We start from the raw sequence: 22,332 nt of genomic DNA on the forward strand, positions 1-22,332 counted from the left end.
GCATTCAAAGATAGAATGGAAGAATTCCAGAACATGTTTATACCGGTTTGGCATAAAAATAAACCTAAAAAGGTGACTCAACCGTGGATAACGAGGGAAATTAGGGACAGCATAAAATCAAAAAAAAGGGCATATCAACTGGCAAAAAAAAGCACCAGACCGGAAGATTGGGGGCAGTACAAGATACATCAAAAGAGGACAAAGGGATTAATCAGGAAGGGGAAAATAGAATACGAAAGTAAACTTGCAGCAAACATAAAGACAGACTGCAAAAGCTTTTATCGGTATATCAGGAGGAAAAGACTGGTAAAATCCCAAGTCGGTCCCTTGCAGTCCGATTCGGGAGAATATATAATGGAGAATAAGGAAATGGCAGACCAATTAAACTCATACTTTGGTTCTGTATTCACAAAGGAGGACACAAATAACCTCCCAGGAATATCGGCAAACATAGGGACTAATGAGAGGGAGGAGCTGACAGAAATTAGTATCTCTAGGGATATGGTGTTGGGTAAGTTGAGGGGACTGAAGGCCGACAAATCCCCGGGGCCTGATAAACTACATCCTAGGGTACTTAAGGAGGTGGCCCTGGAGATAGCAGATGCTCTAAGGATCATCTTCCGGAACTCCATTGACTCGGGAACAGTACCCGTGGATTGGAGGGTAGCTAATGTTACCCCAATATTTAAAAAGGGGGGTAGAGAGAAAGCAGGGAATTATAGACCAGTAAGCCTTACATCGGTTGTGGGCAAAATGCTAGAGTCCATTATTAAGGATAAAATAGCGGAGCACTTGACAAATGGGGAAAGGATCGGACAGAGTCAACATGGATTTACAAAGGGTAAATCGTGTTTGACTAATCTGCTGGAATTTTTTGAGGAAGTAACTGGTAAAATAGATGGGGGAGAGCCAGTGGATGTGGTGTACCTTGACTTCCAGAAAGCCTTCGATAAGGTTCCACACAAAAGATTATCATGCAAAATTAAGGCTCATGGGATTGGGGGCAAAGTATTAACGTGGATAGAGAACTGGCTGGCGGATAGAAAACAGAGAGTTGGAATAAACGGCTCGTTTTCGGAGTGGCAGGCAGTGACCAGCGGGGTGCCGCAAGGATCTGTCCTGGGACCCCAGCTGTTCACAATATATATAAATGATCTGGATCAGGGAATTGGATGCAATATTTCCAAATTCGCTGACGACACTAAACTAGGAGGAGGGGTGGGCTCTGATGAGGATGTCAGGAGGCTACAGTGCGATTTGGACAGGTTGGGGGAATGGGCGGATACGTGGCAGATGCACTATAATGTGGATAAATGCGAGGTTATCCACTTTGGGGGTAAAAACAGGAGGGTGGATTATTATCTAAATGGCAATAGATTGGGAGATGGGGAAGTGCAGAGGGACCTGGGTGTTCTTGTGCACCAGTCACTGAAGGAGAGCATGCAGGTGCAACAGGCGATTAAGAAGGCAAATGGTATGTTGGCCTTCATATCAAGGGGGTTCGAGTATAGGAATAGGGATACCTTACTACAGCTGTACAAGGTGCTGGTGAGACCGCATCTGGAGTATTGTGTACAGTTTTGGTCGCCCCATCTGCGGAAGGATGTTCTTGCCATGGAAAGAGTGCAGCGGCGATTCACCAGGCTGATACCTGGAATGGCGGGAATGACCTACGAGGAGAGATTGAATAGTTTGGGCTTGTACTCACTGGAGTTTAGAAGATTGAGAGGGGATCTCATCGAAACATATAAAATTATGGCAGGCCTGGACAGGCTGAATTCAGAGAGAATGTTTCCAATGGCGGGGTAGCACAGAACCAGGGGCCACAGTCTAAAAATAGCGGGCAAATCATTTAAAACAGAGATGAGGAAGAATTTCTTCACTCAAAGAGTGGTGAGCCTGTGGAATTCCCTGCCACAGAGGGCTGTGAAGGCTAATTCAATAAATATTTTCAAGAGAGAATTGGATATATTTCTGAAGGCTAAGGGGATTAAGGGTTACGGAGAAAAGGCGGGGACGGGGTACTGAACTGGTAAGATCAGCTATGATCTCAGACGAAGATCAGCCATGATCTCATTGAATGGCGGAGCAGGCTCGAAGGGCCGAATGGCCTACTCCTGTTCCTATCTCTATGTCTATGTTTAAACACTCCTGGGGCAGGTACAGCACGGGTTAGATACAGAGTAAAGCTCCCTCTACACTGTCCCATCAAACACTCCCAGGGCAGGTACAGCACGGGTTAGATACAGAGTAAAGCTCCCTCTACACTGTCCCATCAAACACTCCCAGGGCAGGTACAGCACGGGTTAGATACAGAGTAAAGCTCCCTCTACACTGTCCCAACAATCCACCAAAGCCCCACCCTCAGAACAGCATCTGTAACTGCACCACTGTCGGTTTTCCTAGGCCAGTGAGCCCATCGCCGGTCATGTTACGTCACCTCAGCCTGCCATGATCAACCTGTCACGCAGAAGATTGTTAAAATATTAATTTCTGATCATCTCCCAAAATTAAATGGATCATAAAACCTATGGAGTTTGGGGGGTGGGGGGATCCGGACTGCTTTTCCAGGATGATCTTAGCACATTCGCCGCAGCCTCCAGAGTCTCCGGGTTTCCCTGTACGTCACCTCCTTGTGCAAGTCCTTGCACAGGTCGGGATCGTCCGTTCGGCCTGTACGCAGGGCACAGATGGTGGCCGTCTTGCACGCTTCCAGACACACCTGTGTGGTGTGCCCCTTGTGGTACAGGAACCAGTACCGTTGGAAGAGGCGGTCGTCTTGCACGAAGCGGCTGATGAGCGCGTCCAGGTCGGCGGGGAACACGGTGTCCATCCCGTAGGCCTCCCGCAGTCTGTACAGGAAGACCCACTTCGGGTTCTCACTCTGATTGGCCTCGGTCAGGTTCAGGATGTATGTCTCATGATCGAGCACTGAATGCGAACTCTCCGGATAATTCCCGTCAATCTGATAAACGCGATATCCTGTGGAGCAACAAAATGATGATTTTTTTTAAAGTGCCAATACTGACTCTAGCAGACAGACAGATACGGGGCAGAAAACGATAGTGGGAGTTGTATATAGACCCCCAAACCGCAAACAGTAATGCGGGGGTTGGGGATGGCATTAAGCGGGAAATTAGAGACGTGTGCAATAAGGGCACAGCAGTTATCATGGGTGACTTTACATATAGATTGGGCTAACCAAATTAGTAACAATACTGTGGAGGAATTCCTGGAGTGTATACGGAATGGTTTCCTGGACCAATATGTCAAGGAACCAACCAGAGATCAGGCCATCTTAGACTGGGTATTATGTAATGAGAAAGGATTAATTAGCAATCTTGTTGTGCGAGGCCCCTTGGGGAGGAGTGATCATAATATGATCGAATTCTTCATTAAGATGGAGAATGAAATAGTTGACTCAGAGACTAGAGTCCTGAATTTAAATAAAGGAAACTACGATGGTATGAGGCACGAGTTGGCTAGGATGGATTGGGGAATGTCACTTAAAGGGTTGACGGTGGATAGGCAATGGCAAACATTTAAAGATCACATGGATGAACTACAGAATTTGTTCATCCCTGTTTGGCATAAAAATAACACAAAAAAGGTGACTCAACCGTGGCTAACAAGGGAAATTAGGGATAGCATAAGTTCCAAGGAGAGGACATATAAATTGACCAGAAAAAGCAGCAAACTTGAGGATTGGGAGCAGTTTAGGATTCAGCAAAGGAGGACAAAGGGATTAATTAAGAGGGGGAAAATAGAATGAGAGTAAGCTTGCAGGGAACATAAAAACTGACTGTAAAAGCTTCTATAGCTGTGTGAAGAGAAAAAGATTGGTGAAGTGTAGGTCCCTTGCAGTCAGAATTGGGAATTTATAATGGGGAACAAAGAAATGGCAGACCAATTAAATACATACTCTTCACAAAGGAGGACAGAATAACTTTCCAGAGATTTTGAGGAACATAGGGTCTAATGAGAGGGAGGAATTGAATGAAATCAGTATTTGTAGAGAAATGGTGTTAGGGAAATTGACGGGATTGAAGGCCGATAAATCCCCAGGGCCTGATAATCTACGTCCTAGGGTACTTAAGGAAGTGGCCCTAGAAATAGTAGATGCATTGCTGGTCATCTTCCACAATTCTATAGACTCTGGAACAGTACCCATGGATTGGAGGGTAGCTAATGTAACTCCACTATTTTAAAAAGGTGGTAGAGAGAAAACGGGGAATTATAGACCGGTAAGCCTGACATCGGTAGTGGGGAAAATGCTAGAGTCCATTATAAAAGATGTAATAGCAGAGCACTTGGAAAACAGTGACAGGATCGGACAAAGTCAACATGGATTTACAAAAGGTAAATCATGCTTGACTAATCTACTGGAATTTTTTGAGGATGTCACTGGTAGAATAGATAAGGGAGAACCAGTGGATGTGGTGTATTTGGACTTTCAGAAGGCTTTCGATAATGTCCCACATAAGAGATTGGCGTGCAAAGTTAAAGCACATGGGATTGGGGGTAAGGTACTGACTTGGATAGAGAACCGGTTGGCAGACAGGAAGCAAAGAGTTGGAATAAACGGGTCTTTTTCCGAGTGGCAGGCAGTGACTAGTGGGGTACTGCAGGGATCGGTGCTAGGACCCCAGCTATTCACAATATATATTAATGATCTAGACGAGGGAAGATGATGTAATATCTCCAAGTTTGCAGACGACACAAAGCTGGGTGGGCGTGTGTGCTGTGAGGAGGATGCAGAGAAACTCCAGTATGATTTGGACAAGTTGGGTGATTGGGCAGATGCATAGCAGATGCAGTATAATGTGGATAAATGTGAGGTTATCCACTTTGGTGTCAAAAACAGGAAGGCAGATTATCTGAACGTCAATAGATTGGGAAAAGGGGAAGTGCAACAAGACCTGGGTGTCCTTGGCACCAGGCGCTGAAGGTAAGCATGCAGGTGCAGCAGGCGGTTAAGAAGGCAAATGGTATGTTGGCATTCATAGCGAGAGGATTCGAGTACAGGAGCAAGGATGTCTTGCTGCAGTTGTACAGGGCCTTGGTGAGACCACATCTTGAGTATTGTGTGCAATTTTGGTCGCCTTATCTGAGGAAGGATGTTCTTGCCATGGAGGGAGTGCTGCGAAGATTCACCAGACTGATACCTGTGATACAGGAATGACGTATGAGGAGAGATTGGGTCGATTAGGCTTATATTCGCTAGAGTTTAGAAGAATGAGAGGGGATCTCATTGAAACTTATAAAATTCTAACAGGACTAGACAGACTAGATGCAGGAAGGATGTTCCCGATGGCGGGAGTCCAGAACTAGGGGTCACAGTCTAAAGATAAGGGGTAAGCCATTTAGGACTGAAATGAGGAGGAATTTCTTCACCCAGCGAGTGGTGAACCTGTGGAATTCTCTACCACAGAAGGCTGTTGAGGCCAATTCATTAAATATATTCAAGAAAGAGATATATTTCTTAAGGCTAAAGGGATCAAGAGATATGGGGAGAAAGCAGGGACCGGGTACTGAGTTTGGATGATCAGCCATAATCGCATTGAATGGCAGAGCAGGCTCGAGGGGCCGAATGGCCGACTCCTGCTCCTATCTTCTATGTTTCTATGTTTCAGATACAGTGACTGAAGTTCAAAGCCTTCCAGGGCACTTTGAGAATTTAAATTAAATTTTTAAAAAGCTGGTGTCTGTAAAAGTGACCATGAAGCTGTCAGATTGTTTTAAAAATCCAACTGGTTCACGAATGTCCTTTAGGGAAGGAAACCTGCCATCCTTACGTTAAGATTCAACGACATTGGTGTGGGACTGGAGTCACCTATAGGCCCCGACTGGATAAGGACTCAGACTGCCTTGGATTTTAACTCCTGTTCTCTGGATTATTTATTTTTAAAATTCGATCCAGGGATGTGGGCGTCACTGGCAAGGCCAGCATTTATTGCCCATCCCTAGTTGCCCTTGAGGTGGTGGTGGTGAGCCGCCTTCTTGAACTGCTGCAGTCCGTGTGGTGAAGGTGCTCCCACAGTGCTGTTAGGGAGGGAGTTCCAGGATTTTGACCCAGCGACGATGAAGGATCGGCCGATATATTTCTAAGTCAGGATGCTGAGTGACTTGGAGGGGAACTTGGAGGTGGTGATGTTCCCACGCGCCTGCTGCCCTTGTCCTTCTAGGTGGAAGAGGTCGCGGGTTTGGGAGTTGCTGCAGTGCCCAGTAACAATCACTACACAACCGTACCGGGTACTCCAGACATGCCAATCAGGCCCTCGTACACTCTACATTCCACCCACCCACCCACAGAGAGTACAACCCCCCCCCCCCAAAAGTACGGCCCCTCCCACCTACCCGGGTTGAGGTCGATGTACGTGGTAACGCTCGGTGCAATGAAGGCCACAGACACGGCCCGGCTCAGAGTCTCCTCATCGTAGAAAACCTCAAACTCATCAGTGTGGGTGTGGCCAAAAAACTGGGCGGCGATTGTCCCCTCGTACCTGGGGGGCAAGGAGAGGATTAACAGACTGAGGGGGCAAGGAGGGGGTTAACAGAATGACGGGGGCAAGGACAGGGTTAAGAGAGCGTCTCTCTCGGTCCCACTTACCTATTAACGATTCGGTAATAGTTCCAGCTCCAAACCTTCATGCAGAGCCCCGGTGGGATGTGACCGATGATGTGAACCTGGAGGAACAAAATGTTTGAAACTGTGGTGAGACTGAGTGTGATAGGGAGGCAGTCCCAATAACACCTCGCCTTCATTACCTGCCCAGGAACAGCAACCGGGCTCCGGGGAAAGCATTCCCTGTGCTGAGGGTCACACACACGGTAAAAATGAGTCATAACGGCACAGAAGGAGGCCATTCAGCCCATCGAGTCGGTGCCGGCTCTCTGTACAGCGATCCAGTCAGTCCCATTCCCCCGCTCTATCCCCGCAGCCCTGCAAGTTTATTTCCCTCAATTGCCTATCCAGTCTCCCCTTGAAAACATTGAGTGTCTCCGCTTCCACCACTTCCGTCGGCAGCAAGTTCCAGGTCCTCGCCACTCGCTGCGTAAAAATGTTAACCTCCCATCCCCCCCCTGTATTTCTTGGCCAAAACCTTAAATCTGTGTCCCCTAGTCCTTGAACCATGGACTAGTGGGAACAGCCTTTCCCCGTCTAGCCTGTCCAAACCCGTCATAATCTTGTACACCTCTATCAAATCACCCCTCAACCTCCTTTGCTCTAATGAAAACAAATCCAGCTTCTCCAGCCTGTCCTTGTAGCTAAGATCCCCCATCCCCAGAACCATTCTGGTAAATCTCCTCTGCACCCTCTCAAGGGCCTTCACATCCTTCCTAAAGTGTGGTGGCCAGAACTGGACACAATAATCCAGTTGTGGCCTAACCAGCGCTTTATAAAGGTTCAGCATAACTTCTCTACTTTTCCCTTTCCCCTAGCATTATCCCAATCGATATTTGGGTAATTAAAGTCCCCCAATATCACCACACTCTAGCTCTTGCATATCTCTGCGATTTCCCTGCGGATTTGCTCCTCTACCTCCCTCTCACTATTTGGAGGCCTGTAGAATACACTCTAGCTCTTGCATATCTCTGCGATTTCCCTGCGGATTTGCTCCTCTACCTCCCTCTCACTATTTGGAGGCCTGTAGAATACCCCCAATAGCGTGATCATACCCTTTTTGCTCCTCAACTCTAACCAAATGGATTCTGTCCTTGTCCCCTCAAGAACATCCTTCCTTTCCAACACTACAATGTCTTCCTTAATCAGCACTGCCACCCACCTCCCTTTTTTCCTTCCCTATCTTTTCTGAACACCTTGTACCCTTGAATATTAAGTGCCCAGTCCTCACCGTTTTTAAGCCACGTTTCCGTTATTGCCACAACATCATATTGCCACACGGCTAATTGTGCTTGTAGCTCACCAACCTTATTCACTACGCTTTGTGCGTTTACATATATACATTCCAAACCTGTCTTCTGGATCTGGGGGTCCTTGTACTTGAATCACAAAAAGTTAGCCAGCAGATACAGCAAGTAATTAGGAAGGCAAATGGAGTGTTGGCCTTTATTGCAAAGGGGTTGGAGTATAAAAATAGGGAAGTCCTGTTACAACTGTACAAGGCATTGGTGAGACCACTCCTGGAGTACTGCGTACAGTTTTGGTCTCCTTATTTAAGGAGGGATATACTTGCATTGGAGGCAGTTCAGAGAAGGTTCACGAGGTTGATTCCGGAGGTGAAGGGCTTGTCTTATGAGGAAAGGTTGAGCAGGTTGGGCCTATACTCATTGGAGTTTAGAAGAATGAGAGGGGATCTTATTGAAACATATAAGATTCTGAAGGGGCTTGACAGGGTAGATGCAGAGAGGATGTTTCCCCTCGTGGGGGAATCTAGAACTAGGGGGCATAATTTCAGAATAAGGGGGCACCCATTTAAATCGGAAATGAGGAGGAATTTCTTCTGAGGGTGGTGAATCTGTGGAATTCTCTTCCCCAGAGAGCCGTGGAGGCGGGGTCATTGAAGATACAAGGTGGAGAGAGACAGATTTTTGAATGATAAGGGAGTCGAGGGGTATGGGGAACAGGCAGGGAAGTGGAGTTGAGGCCAAGATCTCATTGAATGGCGGAGCAGGCTCGAGGGGCCAAATGACCGACTCCTGCTCCTATTAATTATGTTCTTCCTCGTAGTCCTTCTTAGTCTGCTCCTATCTAATATGGTACTACTCCCTTCTCCAGTACTAGCCAACACGCTCCCTGCTTTAGGCACCTTATTCCTCTTTTCTACTTCTCTATGCTGGTGCCCATCCCCCGGCCAATTTTGTTTAAACTGAGGGAATTAGGGTTAGAGGGGAAGTCGAGGGGAACCTTTCCACCCAAAGGAGAATTGAATTGGCGAATCAGTTCCCCGGGAGTGGACATTGAAGCGGAGAGTCAGTGGGGTCAGGAGAGAATTAGATGTGTTTCTGGAGTGAGAAGATATGGGGAGAAGGTGGGGTTGAGGGATATGGGGAGAAGGTGGGGCTGGGGGATATGGGGAGAAGGTGGGGCTGGGGGATATGGGGAGAAGATGGGGCTGGGGGATATGGGGAGAAGGTGGGGCTGGGGGATATGGGGAGAAGGTGGGGCTGGGGGATATGGGGAGAAGATGGGGCTGGGGGATATGGGGAGAAGATGGGGCTGGGGGATATGGGGAGAAGATGGGGCTGGGGGATATGGGGAGAAGGTGGGGTTGAGGGATATGGGGAGAAGGTGGGGTTGAGGGATATGGGGAGAAGGTGGGGTTGAGGGATATGGGGAGGTGGGGTTGAGGGATATGGGGAGAAGGTGGGGTTGAGGGATATGGGAAGAAGGTGGGGTTGAGGGATATGGGGAGCAGGTGGGGTTGAGGGATATGGGGAGGGGGCGGGGTTGGGGGATATGGGGAGGGGGCAGGGTTGAGGGATATGGGGAGGGGGCGGGGTTGAGGGATATGGGGAGGGGGCGGGGTTGAGGGATATGGGGAGGGGGCGGGGCTGGGGGATATGGGGAGAAGGTGGGGTTGAGGGATATGGGGAGAAGGTGGGGCTGGGGGATATGGGGAGAAGATGGGGCTGGGGGATATGGGGAGAAGGTGGGGCTGGGGGATATGGGGAGAAGGTGGGGCTGGGGGATATGGGGAGAAGATGGGGCTGGGGGATATGGGGAGAAGATGGGGCTGGGGGATATGGGGAGAAGGTGGGGTTGAGGGATATGGGGAGAAGGTGGGGTTGAGGGATATGGGGAGAAGGTGGGGTTGAGGGATATGGGGAGGTGGGGTTGAGGGATATGGGGAGAAGGTGGGGTTGAGGGATATGGGAAGAAGGTGGGGTTGAGGGATATGGGGAGCAGGTGGGGTTGAGGGATATGGGGAGGGGGCGGGGTTGGGGGATATGGGGAGGGGGCAGGGTTGAGGGATATGGGGAGGGGGCGGGGTTGAGGGATATGGGGAGGGGGCGGGGTTCACAGAATCACAGAAACCCCACAGTGCAGAGAGGGGCCATTTCGGCCCATCGAGCCTGCACCGACACATATCCCACCCGATCCCCGTAACCCCTACACCAACACATATCCCACCCTATCCCCGTAACCCCACGTATTTAATCCCCCTAACACTAAGGGTCAATTTATCATAGCCAATCAACCTAACCTGCACATCTTTGGACTGTGGGAGGAAACCGGAGCACCCGGAGTAAACCCACGCAAACACGGGGCTGGGGGATATGGGGAGAAGGTGGGGCTGGGGGATATGGGGAGAAGGTGGGGCTGGGGGATATGGGGAGAAGGTGGGAATAGTAAGAGATTCAGGCAGGAGACCCGAGGCTGATCACTCGCTGGTGACTCCGGTTGGGACAGTACGTGTGCTGACATTGGGTTCAGTGATGATCTCGTGCGCCCTGAACAGTTGAATAGCGGATGGAACTTTACCCTAGCCAGGAATCAAAGCCTTGAGGTGTCGAACAAGAGGGTAGGTGGGAAGAAACTCTGTCCAAAGGGATTATTTCTTTTACCAAATTGTGGTGTGTAGTTTTACACCGCCTCCCGTGTCTCAGCTCACTGCCAGAGCCTCCACTCGCTGCATCTCAGAGCGACATCACACAACCACAGCAGGATGTGAGACAGTCAAGTGTGCGGAGAAATAACTCCTGCACAAAATCAGCCACAGCCCTTCCCCTAAATACAGACAGTAGACCAGGCACCTGCCTCATCCCTGCTCGTCCTCTCATCAAACACAGATTGTACCTGGCACCCAGTGCAGTACAGACAGGTGCCCCTCCCTCTCTCCCCCAGCTCATGCTAGATACTCGCTGCATTTCTCAGCGAGCTGTTGCGTGCGAGGTGCTGTGCAGGAGTGGACGAGGTGTTATATAAATTCACGTCTCTCGCTCACTCATGGTGGAGCCACGTGCGTCACAGTGCCTGCACTCCGCCTCCAGGGTCCCTTTGAGAAACCACAATGTTGAAATAAACTGCTGCTCAAAGCAGGGTCTTGCCAAATGTCAGAACGATCTGATCTTCACACCATAGTTGTTACTGAGCGGGTCAGCAGGAAGCAGGCATTGCAACAGTTAACGGCACCAAAACTAACACAATGTGCAATGAGAGGGTGTTGAAGCAATCCATTCCCCACTCCCACCAGCTCCTGTACAACCTGCACTGTCCCAAACACCCCCCGATTTACCTAACCTCCAGGGGGAAGGCGAGGGATCGCAGTGGAGATTGTGGGGGTGGGGGATGAACCTCAGAGGGATTCTCTCCGAGCGTGAAGGTCATGGAGAGAATCCACAGCCTAATCGCAGAGTCCCAGTGACAAACAGGCACCGAGTGTGGGACTGCACTGCTCGAGTGGGTCCCTCCCCCAATCCCCTTCTAAACTCCAGGCCTCGTCTACTCAATCTCCCCTCATAGGACAACCCTCTCAACCCAGGAATCAATCTGGTGAACACTTGTTGCACTTCCTCTGAGGCAACTATACTCTTCCTCAGATAAGGAGACAAACTGTGCACAGTAATCCGGGTACTGGATACTGAAATTGCTTTTCTTGATATAGATCAATGACTTAGACTTGGGTGTACAGGGCACAATTTCAAAATTTGCAGATGACACAGAACTTGGAAGTATAGTGAACAGTGAGGAGGAGAGGGATAGACTTCAGGAAGACAGACAGGCTGGTGGAATGGGCGGACACGTGGCAGATGAAATTTAACGCAGAAAAGTGCGAAGTGATACATTTGGTAGGAAGAACAAGGAGAGGAAATATAAACTAAAGGGTACAATCCTAAAGGGGGTGCACGAACAGAGAGACCTGGGGGTATATGTGCACAAATCGTTGAAGGTGGCAGGGCAGGTTGAGAAAACAGTTAAAAAGGCTTACAGGATCCTGGGCTTCATAAATAGAGGTACAGAGTACAATAGTGTGGAAGTTATGATGAACCTTTATAAAACACTGGTTCGGCCTCAACTGCAGTATTGTGTCCAATTCTGGGCCCCGCACTTTAGGAAGGATGTGAAGGCCTTAGAGAGGGTGCAGAAAAGATTTACGAGAATTGTTCCAGGGATGAGGGACTTCAGTTACATGGATAGACTGGAGAAGCTGGGGTTGTTCTCCTTGGAGCAGAGAAGGTTGAGAGGAGAACAGAAAATGCTGGAAACACTCAGCAGGCCAGGCAGCATCCGTGGAGAGAGAAACAGAGTTAACGTTTCAGGTCTGGGACCCTTCATCAGAACTGGAAAAAGCTGGAGAGGTAACAGATATGAAGCAGGTGCAGGGAGGGGGGGGTGTTTTAGGAGGGGAGGAAGGAATTGAAAGAACATCCTGTGCTTATGTAAGAGGCAAGAAAGATAAAATGTTGCAAATGGGAATGGCAAAATAATTCAGCATGAAAAATGGGGGCAGGGGTTATAGTTTGAAATTGTTGAACTCAATGTTGAGTCCGGCAGGCTGTAACGTGCCTAATCGAAAGATGAGGTGCTGTTCCTCGAGCTTACGTTGGGCTATTGCATTGTTCCAATGAAGCTCGAGGACAGAGAGCTCAGAGCGGGAGTGGAGCGGTGAATTAAAGTGACAGGCGACCGGAAGCTCAGGGTCACCCTTACGGACTGAACGGAGGTGTTCCGCAAAGCGGTCGCCCAATCTGCGTTTGGTCTCCCCAATGTAGAGGAGACCGCATCGTGAGCAGCGAATACAGTATATTAAATTGCAAGAAGTACAAGTAAATCGCTGTTTCACCTGGAAGGGGTGTTTGGGGCCCTGGACAGTGGGAAGGGGGGAGGTAAAAGGGCAGGTGTTGCATTTCCTGCGCTTGCACGGGAAGGTGCCAGGTGAAGGAGCAGGGCTGTTGGGGGTGATAGAGGAGTGGACCAGGGTGTCTCGGAGGGAGCAGTCCCTTCGGAATGCTGAAAGGGGAGGGGAAGATGTGTTTGATGGTGGGATCACGTTAGAGGTGGCGGAAATGGCGGAGGATGATCCGTTGAATGTGGGGGCTGGTGGGGTGAAAGATGAGGACAAGGGGAACCCTATCGTGGTTCTGGGAGGGAGGGGCAGGGGTGAGGGCAGAAGTGCGGGAAATGGGACGGACACGGTCGAGGGCCGTGTCAACCACAGTAGAGGGGAATCCTCGGTTGAAAAAAATGGAAGACATGTCGGAAGCACTGGTGTGGAAAGTGGCATCGTCGGAGCAGATGCGGCGGAGACAGAGAAACTGGGAGAATGGAAGAGTGTCCTTACAGGAGGCGGGGTGGGAGGAAGTGTGGTCCAGGTAGCTGTGGGATTCAGTGGGCTTGTAGCCGTTCCCCCCCCCCCCCCAAACACCGGGGCCGTCCCCCCCACCACCCCGCCGCCCCCCCCGTCACCGCTCCCCACTCCCGCCTACCTTGTCGCCGCTGTTCTCCGCGTCCTGCAGGATGCCGATCAGCCACTGCAGTTGGCCAGCCGGGTCCGTCGAGTTCACCAGCAGCCAGAAGTTTTCATGGGAGCAGAAGTTCATGTTGAGAGAAATGAGTCGCAAACCAGGCCCCAGTTTCACCACATAAAACCCCACCCTCCTGGGAGTGAGGAACACACAGCGGTCAGTGACCAGGAGCACATCGGCCTCCCCGCTCCCCCCCACTTTACCTCAACATTCCCCAGCGCCATCACACTGTGGACTCCTCCCCTCCCTCACTCTCCCCTCCCAGGGCCATCACACTGTGGGACTCCCCTCCCTCACTCTCCCCTTCCCAGGGCCATCACACTGTGGACTCCTCCCCTCCCTCACTCTCCCCTCCCAGGGCCATCACACTGTGGACTCCTCCCCTCCCTCACTCTCCCCTTCCCAGGGCCATCACACTGTGGACTCCTCCCCTCCCTCACTCTCCCCTTCCCAGGGCCATCACACTGTGGGACTCCCCTCCCTCACTCTCCCCTTCCCAGGGCCATCACACTGTGGGACTCCCCTCCCTCACTCTCCCCTTCCCAGGGCCATCACACTGTGGGCTCCTCCCCTCCCTCACTCTCCCTTCCCAGGGCCATCACACTGTGGACTCCTCCCCTCCCTCACTCTCCCTTCCCAGGGCCATCACACTGTGGACTCCTCCCCTCCCTCACTCTCCCTTCCCAGGGCCATCACACTGTGGGACTCCCCTCCCTCACTCTCCCCTTCCCAGGGCCATCACACTGTGGACTCCTCCCCTCCCTCACTCTCCCCTTCCCAGGGCCATCACACTGTGGACTCCTCCCATCCCTCACGCTCCCCTTCCCAGGGCCATCACACTGTGGACTCCTCCCCTCCCTCACTCTCCCCTTCCCAGGGCCATCACACTGTGGGACTCCCCTCCCTCACTCTCCCCTTCCCAGGGCCATCACACTGTGGGACTCCCCTCCCTCACTCTCCCCTTCCGAGGGCCATCACACTGTGGACTCCTCCCCTCCCTCACTCTCCCCTCCCAGGGCCATCACACTGTGGGACTCCCCTCCCTCACTCTCCCCTTCCCAGGGCCATCACACTGTGGGACTCCTCCCCTCCCTCACTCTCCCCTCCCAGGGCCATCACACTGTGGGACTCCCCTCCCTCACTCTCCCCTCCCAGGGCCATCACACTGTGGGACTCCCCTCCCTCACTCTCCCCTCCCAGGGCCATCACACTGTGGGACTCCCCACCCTCACTCTCCCCTTCCCAGGGCCATCACACTGTGGGACTCCCCTCCCTCACTCTCCCCTTCCCAGGGCCATCACACTGTGGGACTCCCCTCCCTCACTCTCCCCTTCCGAGGGCCATCACACTGTGGACTCCTCCCCTCCCTCACTCTCCCCTCCCAGGGCCATCACACTGTGGGACTCCCCTCCCTCACTCTCCCCTTCCCAGGGCCATCACACTGTGGGACTCCTCCCCTCCCTCACTCTCCCCTCCCAGGGCCATCACACTGTGGGACTCCCCTCCCTCACTCTCCCCTCCCAGGGCCATCACACTGTGGACTCCTCCCCTCCCTCACTCTCCCCTCCCAGGGCCATCACACTGTGGACTCCTCCCCTCCCTCACTCTCCCCTCCCAGGGCCATCACACTGTGGGACTCCCCACCCTCACTCTCCCCTTCCCAGGGCCATCACACTGTGGGACTCCCCTCCCTCACTCTCCCCTTCCCAGGGCCATCACACTGTGGGACTCCCCTCCCTCACTCTCCCCTTCCCAGGGCCATCACACTGTGGGACTCCCCTCCCTCACTCTCCCCTTCCCAGGGCCATCACACTGTGGGACTCCTCCCCTCCCTCACTCTCCCCTCCCAGGGCCATCACACTGTGGGACTCCCCTCCCTCACTCTCCCCTCCCAGGGCCATCACACTGTGGGACTCCCCTCCCTCACTCTCCCCTCCCAGGGCCATCACACTGTGGACTCCTCCCCTCCCTCACTCTCCCCTTCCCAGGGCCATCACACTGTGGACTCCTCCCCTCCCTCACTCTCCCCTTCCCAGGGCCATCACACTGTGGGACTCCCCACCCTCACTCTCCCCTTCCCAGGGCCATCACACTGTGGGACTCCCCACCCTCACTCTCCCCTTCCCAGGGCCATCACACTGTGGACTCCTCCCCTCCCTCACTCTCCCCTTCCCAGGGCCATCACACTGTGGACTCCTCCCCTCCCTCACTCTCCCCTTCCCAGGGCCATCACACTGTGGACTCCTCCCCTCCCTCACTCTCCCCTCCCAGGGCCATCACACTGTGGACTCCTCCCCTCCCTCACTCTCCCCTTCCCAGGGCCATCACACTGTGGACTCCTCCCCCTCCCTCACTCTCCCCTTCCCAGGGCCATCACACTGTGGGACTCCTCCCCTCCCTCACTCTCCCCTCCCAGGGCCATCACACTGTGGGACTCCCCACCCTCACTCTCCCCTTCCCAGGGCCATCACACTGTGGGACTCCCCTCCCTCACTCTCCCCTTCCCAGGGCCATCACACTGTGGACTCCTCCCCTCCCTCACTCTCCCCTCCCAGGGCCATCACACTGTGGACTCCTCCCCTCCCTCACTCTCCCCTTCCCAGGGCCATCACACTGTGGGACTCCTCCCCTCCCTCACTCTCCCCTTCCCAGGGCCATCACACTGTGGGACTCCCCTCCCTCACGCTCCCCTTCCCAGGGCCATCACACTGTGGGACTCCCCTCCCTCACTCTCCCCTTCCCAGGGCCATCACACTGTGGGACTCCTCCCCTCCCTCACTCTCCCCTCCCAGGGCCATCACACTGTGGACTCCTCCCCTCCCTCACTCTCCCCTCCCAGGGCCATCACACTGTGGGACTCCCCTCCCTCACTCTCCCTTCCCAGGGCCATCACACTGTGGACTCCTCCCCTCCCTCACTCTCCCTTCCCAGGGCCATCACACTGTGGGACTCCCCTCCCTCACTCTCCCCTTCCCAGGGCCATCACACTGTGGGACTCCCCACCCTCACTCTCCCCTTCCCAGGGCCATCACACTGTGGGACTCCTCCCCTCCCTCACTCTCCCCTCCCAGGGCCATCACACTGTGGACTCCTCCCCTCCCTCACTCTCCCCTTCCCAGGGCCATCACACTGTGGGACTCCCCTCCCTCACTCTCCCCTTCCGAGGGCCATCACACTGTGGACTCCTCCCCTCCCTCACTCTCCCCTCCCAGGGCCATCACACTGTGGGACTCCCCTCCCTCACTCTCCCCTTCCCAGGGCCATCACACTGTGGGACTCCCCTCCCTCACTCTCCCCTTCCCAGGGCCATCACACTGTGGGACTCCTCCCCTCCCTCACTCTCCCCTCCCAGGGCCATCACACTGTGGGACTCCCCTCCCTCACTCTCCCCTCCCAGGGCCATCACACTGTGGGACTCCCCTCCCTCACTCTCCCCTCCCAGGGCCATCACACTGTGGGACTCCCCACCCTCACTCTCCCCTTCCCAGGGCCATCACACTGTGGGACTCCCCTCCCTCACTCTCCCCTTCCCAGGGCCATCACACTGTGGGACTCCCCTCCCTCACTCTCCCCTTCCCAGGGCCATCACACTGTGGGACTCCCCTCCCTCACTCTCCCCTTCCCAGGGCCATCACACTGTGGGACTCCTCCCCTCCCTCACTCTCCCCTCCCAGGGCCATCACACTGTGGGACTCCCCTCCCTCACTCTCCCCTCCCAGGGCCATCACACTGTGGGACTCCCCTCCCTCACTCTCCCCCTCCCAGGGCCATCACACTGTGGACTCCTCCCCTCCCTCACTCTCCCCTTCCCAGGGCCATCACACTGTGGACTCCTCCCCTCCCTCACTCTCCCCTTCCCAGGGCCATCACACTGTGGGACTCCCCACCCTCACTCTCCCCTTCCCAGGGCCATCACACTGTGGGACTCCCCACCCTCACTCTCCCCTTCCCAGGGCCATCACACTGTGGACTCCTCCCCTCCCTCACTCTCCCCTTCCCAGGGCCATCACACTGTGGACTCCTCCCCTCCCTCACTCTCCCCTCCCAGGGCCATCACACTGTGGACTCCTCCCCTCCCTCACTCTCCCCTTCCCAGGGCCATCACACTGTGGACTCCTCCCCTCCCTCACTCTCCCCTTCCCAGGGCCATCACACTGTGGGACTCCCCACCCTCACTCTCCCCTTCCCAGGGCCATCACACTGTGGGACTCCCCTCCCTCACTCTCCCCTTCCCAGGGCCATCACACTGTGGACTCCTCCCCTCCCTCACTCTCCCCTCCCAGGGCCATCACACTGTGGACTCCTCCCCTCCCTCACTCTCCCCTTCCCAGGGCCATCACACTGTGGGACTCCTCCCCTCCCTCACTCTCCCCTTCCCAGGGCCATCACACTGTGGGACTCCCCTCCCTCACGCTCCCCTTCCCAGGGCCATCACACTGTGGGACTCCCCTCCCTCACTCTCCCCTCCCAGGGCCATCACACTGTGGGACTCCCCTCCCTCACTCTCCCCTTCCCAGGGCCATCACACTGTGGGACTCCTCCCCTCCCTCACTCTCCCCTCCCAGGGCCATCACACTGTGGGACTCCTCCCCTCCCTCACTCTCCCCTTCCCAGGGCCATCACACTGTGGGACTCCTCCCCTCCCTCACTCTCCCCTTCCCAGGGCCATCACACTGTGGGACTCCTCCCCTCCCTCACTCTCCCCTCCCAGGGCCATCACACTGTGGACTCCTCCCCTCCCTCACTCTCCCCTCCCAGGGCCATCACACTGTGGACTCCTCCCCTCCCTCACTCTCCCCTCCCAGGGCCATCACACTGTGGGACTCCCCTCCCTCACTCTCCCTTCCCAGGGCCATCACACTGTGGACTCCTCCCCTCCCTCACTCTCCCTTCCCAGGGCCATCACACTGTGGGACTCCCCACCCTCACTCTCCCCTTCCCAGGGCCATCACACTGTGGGACTCCTCCCCTCCCTCACTCTCCCCTCCCAGGGCCATCACACTGTGGACTCCTCCCCTCCCTCACTCTCCCCTCCCAGGGCCATCACACTGTGGGACTCCCCTCCCTCACTCTCCCCTTCCCAGGGCCATCACACTGTGGGACTCCTCCCCTCCCTCACTCTCCCCTTCCCAGGGCCATCACACTGTGGACTCCTCCCCTCCCTCACTCTCCCCTTCCCAGGGCCATCACACTGTGGACTCCTCCCCTCCCTCACTCTCCCTTCCCAGGGCCATCACACTGTGGGACTCCCCACCCTCACTCTCCCCTCCCAGGGCCATCACACTGTGGACTCCTCCCCTCCCTCACTCTCCCCTCCCAGGGCCATCACACTGTGGGACTCCCCTCCCTCACTCTCCCCTTCCCAGGGCCATCACACTGTGGGACTCCCCACCCTCACTCTCCCCTTCCCAGGGCCATCACACTGTGGGACTCCTCCCCTCCCTCACTCTCCCCTTCCCAGGGCCATCACACTGTGGGACTCCCCACCCTCACTCTCCCCTTCCCAGGGCCATCACACTGTGGACTCCTCCCCTCCCTCACTCTCCCCTTCCCAGGGCCATCACACTGTGGACTCCTCCCCTCCCTCACTCTCCCCTTCCCAGGGCCATCACACTGTGGACTCCTCCCCTCCCTCACTCTCCCCTCCCAGGGCCATCACACTGTGGACTCCTCCCCTCCCTCACTCTCCCCTCCCAGGGCCATCACACTGTGGGACTCCCCACCCTCACTCTCCCCTTCCCAGGGCCATCACACTGTGGACTCCTCCCCTCCCTCACTCTCCCCTTCCCAGGGCCATCACACTGTGGGACTCCTCCCCTCCCTCACTCTCCCTTCCCAGGGCCATCACACTGTGGACTCCTCCCCTCCCTCACTCTCCCCTCCCAGGGCCATCACACTGTGGGACTCCTCCCCTCCCTCACTCTCCCTTCCCAGGGCCATCACACTGTGGACTCCTCCCCTCCCTCACTCTCCCTTCCCAGGGCCATCACACTGTGGGACTCCCCTCCCTCACTCTCCCCTCCCAGGGCCATCACACTGTGGACTCCTCCCCTCCCTCACTCTCCCCTCCCAGGGCCATCACACTGTGGACTCCTCCCCTCCCTCACTCTCCCCTCCCAGGGCCATCACACTGTGGGACTCCCCTCCCTCACTCTCCCCTTCCCAGGGCCATCACACTGTGGACTCCTCCCCTCCCAGGGCCATCACACTGTGGACTCCTCCCCTCCCTCACTCTTCCCCTCCCAGGGCCATCACACTGTGGACTCCTCCCCTCCCAGGGCCATCACACTGTGGACTCCTCCCCTCCCTCACTCTCCCCTCCCAGGGCCATCACACTGTGGACTCCTCCCCTCCCTCACTCTCCCCTCCCAGGGCCATCACACTGTGGACTCCTCCCCTCCCTCACTCTCCCCTCCCAGGGCCATCACACTGTGGACTCCTCCCCTCCCTCACTCTCCCCTCCCAGGGCCATCACACTGTGGACTCCTCCCCTCCCTCACACCCTGATCCAGTCTAATCTATATTGCTATCCATCGTGACAGTGAAAGTCCCTCAATAAAAGGCCCTGTAGGTTTAATAGGGGGATTTCCTGGCTGCTATGAAAGCTATGGCTGTGAGGCTCTCCCAGCAACATCTTTCTTTCTCATGTTCCAGGTGAAACAAAGCAGAACAAATGCCCAGAACTACCAGCAAGCCCAAACCAGGCAACTGTGTCGATCAGGCCTCGGCACTCAGTGCTCAGCACCCTCGCTGGACCTCGGAAGCCGATTGGCTGAGGGACTATTTTAACACCTTTTTTGTCATCTCTTTGAAGTGTCAGCCGTTGCTCAGTGAGTCGCACTCACATCTCGGATACAGAAACTGGAGCCCATAGTCCAGGCCCCGCGGCACCGAGGGGGCCCCGCACTGTCGGAGGGGCGGCGCCGAGGGGGCCCCGCACTGTCGGAGGGGCGGCGCCGAGGGGGCCCCGCACTGTCGGAGGGGCGGCGCCGAGGGGGCCCCGCACTGTCGGAGGGGCGGCACCGAGGGGGCCCCGCACTGTCGGAGGGGCGGCACCGAGGGGGCCCCGCACTGTCGGAGGGGCGGCACCGAGTGAGCGCCGCACTGTCGGAGGGGCGGCACCAAGTGAGCGCCGCACTGTGGGAGGGGCGGCACCGAGGGAGCGCCGCACTGTGGGAGGGGCGGCACCGAGGGAGCGCCGCACTGTGGGAGGGGCGGTACCGAGGGAGCGCCGCACTGTCGGAGGGGCGGTACCGAGGGGGCCCCGCACTGTCGGAGGGGCGGTACCGAGGGGGCCCCGCACTGTCGGAGGGGCGGTACCGAGGGGGCCCCGCACTGTCGGAGGGGCGGTACCGAGGGAGCGCCGCACTGTCAGAGGGGCGGTACCGAGTGAGCGCCGCACTGTGGGAGGGGCGGTACCGAGTGAGCGCCGCACTGTGGGAGGGGCGGTACCGAGGGAGCGCCGCACTGTGGGGGGGGGGGGGCGGTACCGAGGGAGCGCCGCACTGTGGGGGGGGGGGGCGGTACCGAGGGAGCGCCGCACTGTGGGGGGGGGGGGGGGGGGGGGGGGGCGGTACCGAGGGAGCGCCGCACTGTGGGGGGGGCGGTACCGAGGGAGCGCCGCACTGTGGGGGGCGGTACCGAGGGAGCGCCGCACTGTCGGAGGGGCGGTACCGAGGGAGCGCCGCACTGTCGGAGGGTCTGTACCGAGGGAGCGCCGCACTGTCGGAGGGGCGGTACCGAGGGAGCGCCGCACTGTGGGAGGGGCGGTACCGAGGGAGCGCCGCACTGTCGGAGGGGCGGTACCGAGGGGGCCCCGCACTGTCGGAGGGGCGGTACCGAGGGGGCCCCGCACTGTCGGAGGGGCGGTACCGAGTGAGCGCCGCACTGTGGGAGGGGCGGTACCGAGGGAGCGCCGCACTGTGGGAGGGGCGGTACCGAGGGAGCGCCGCACTGTGGGAGGGGCGGTACCGAGGGAGCGCCGCACTGTGGGAGGGGCGGTACCGAGGGAGCGCCGCACTGTGGGAGGGGCGGTACCGAGGGAGCGCCGCACTGTGGGGGGGGGGGGGCGGTACCGAGGGAGCGCCGCACTGTGGGGGGGGGGGGGGCGGTACCGAGGGAGCGCCGCACTGTCGGAGGGTCTGTACCGAGGGAGCGCCGCACTGTCGGAGGGGCAGTACCGAGGGAGCGCCGCACTGTCGGAGGGGCAGTACCGAGGGAGCGCCGCACTGTCGGAGGGGCAGTACCGAGGGAGCGCCGCACTGTCGGAGGGGCAGTACCGAGGGAGCGCCGCAGTGTCGGAGGGGCAGCACTGTGGGAGCGCCGCACTGTGGGAGGGGCAGTACTGAGGGAGCGCCGCACTGTGGGAGGGGCAGTACTGAGGGAGCGCCGCACTGTCGCAGGGGCAGTACTGAGGGAGTGCCTCACTGTTGGATGTACTATCTTTCGGATGAGACGTTAAATCGAGTGGCCAGCACGGTGGCATAGTGGTTAGCACTGTTGCCTCACAGCGCCAGGGACCCGGGTTCGAATCCGGCCTCGGGTGACTGTCTGTGTGGAGTTTGCACATTCTCCCCGTGTTTGCGTGGGTTTCCTCCGGGTGCTCTGGTTTCCTCCCACAGTCCAAGATGTGCGGGTTAGGTTGATTGGCCATGATAAAAATTGGCCCTTAGTGTTAGGGGGGATTAAATACGTGGGGTTACGGGGATAGGGCTTGGGTGGGATGGCTGTCGGTGTAGGGACCGGGTGCTAGGGTTTGGATGATCAGCCATGATCTCGTTGAATGGCGGAGCAGGCTCGAAGGGCCGAATGGCCTACTCCTGCTCCTATCTTCTATGTTTCTATGAGTTCCCATTGGTGGTCATGCCTTCTGTTGCCTGGGCCCTAAGCTCTGGAATTCCC

At 56.2% G+C, this 22,332-nt stretch overlaps 1 protein-coding gene across 1 annotated transcript in view; it reads right to left on the reverse strand.

Moving 5' to 3' along the window:
* Positions 1 to 1,227: 1,227 nt before the first annotated feature.
* smpd1 (sphingomyelin phosphodiesterase 1) overlaps positions 1,228 to 22,332 on the reverse strand; it is a 39,209-nt gene continuing 18,104 nt past the window's right edge. Inside the window, exons 3-6 of the mRNA XM_085999851.1 lie at positions 13,393 to 13,564; positions 6,611 to 6,687; positions 6,358 to 6,503; positions 1,228 to 2,982 (exon numbers count right to left, since the gene is read on the reverse strand). Of these exons, the coding sequence (XP_085855977.1) occupies positions 2,579 to 2,982; positions 6,358 to 6,503; positions 6,611 to 6,687; positions 13,393 to 13,564 (799 nt within the window). The 3' untranslated portion in view covers positions 1,228 to 2,578. The remainder of the gene's footprint in view (positions 2,983 to 6,357; positions 6,504 to 6,610; positions 6,688 to 13,392; positions 13,565 to 22,332) is intronic.

Source organism: Somniosus microcephalus, chromosome 10 (assembly GCF_052327205.1).
Source record: "Somniosus microcephalus isolate GS21.2 chromosome 10, FLI_Smic_1.0, whole genome shotgun sequence".
NCBI lineage: Eukaryota > Metazoa > Chordata > Chondrichthyes > Squaliformes > Somniosidae > Somniosus > Somniosus microcephalus.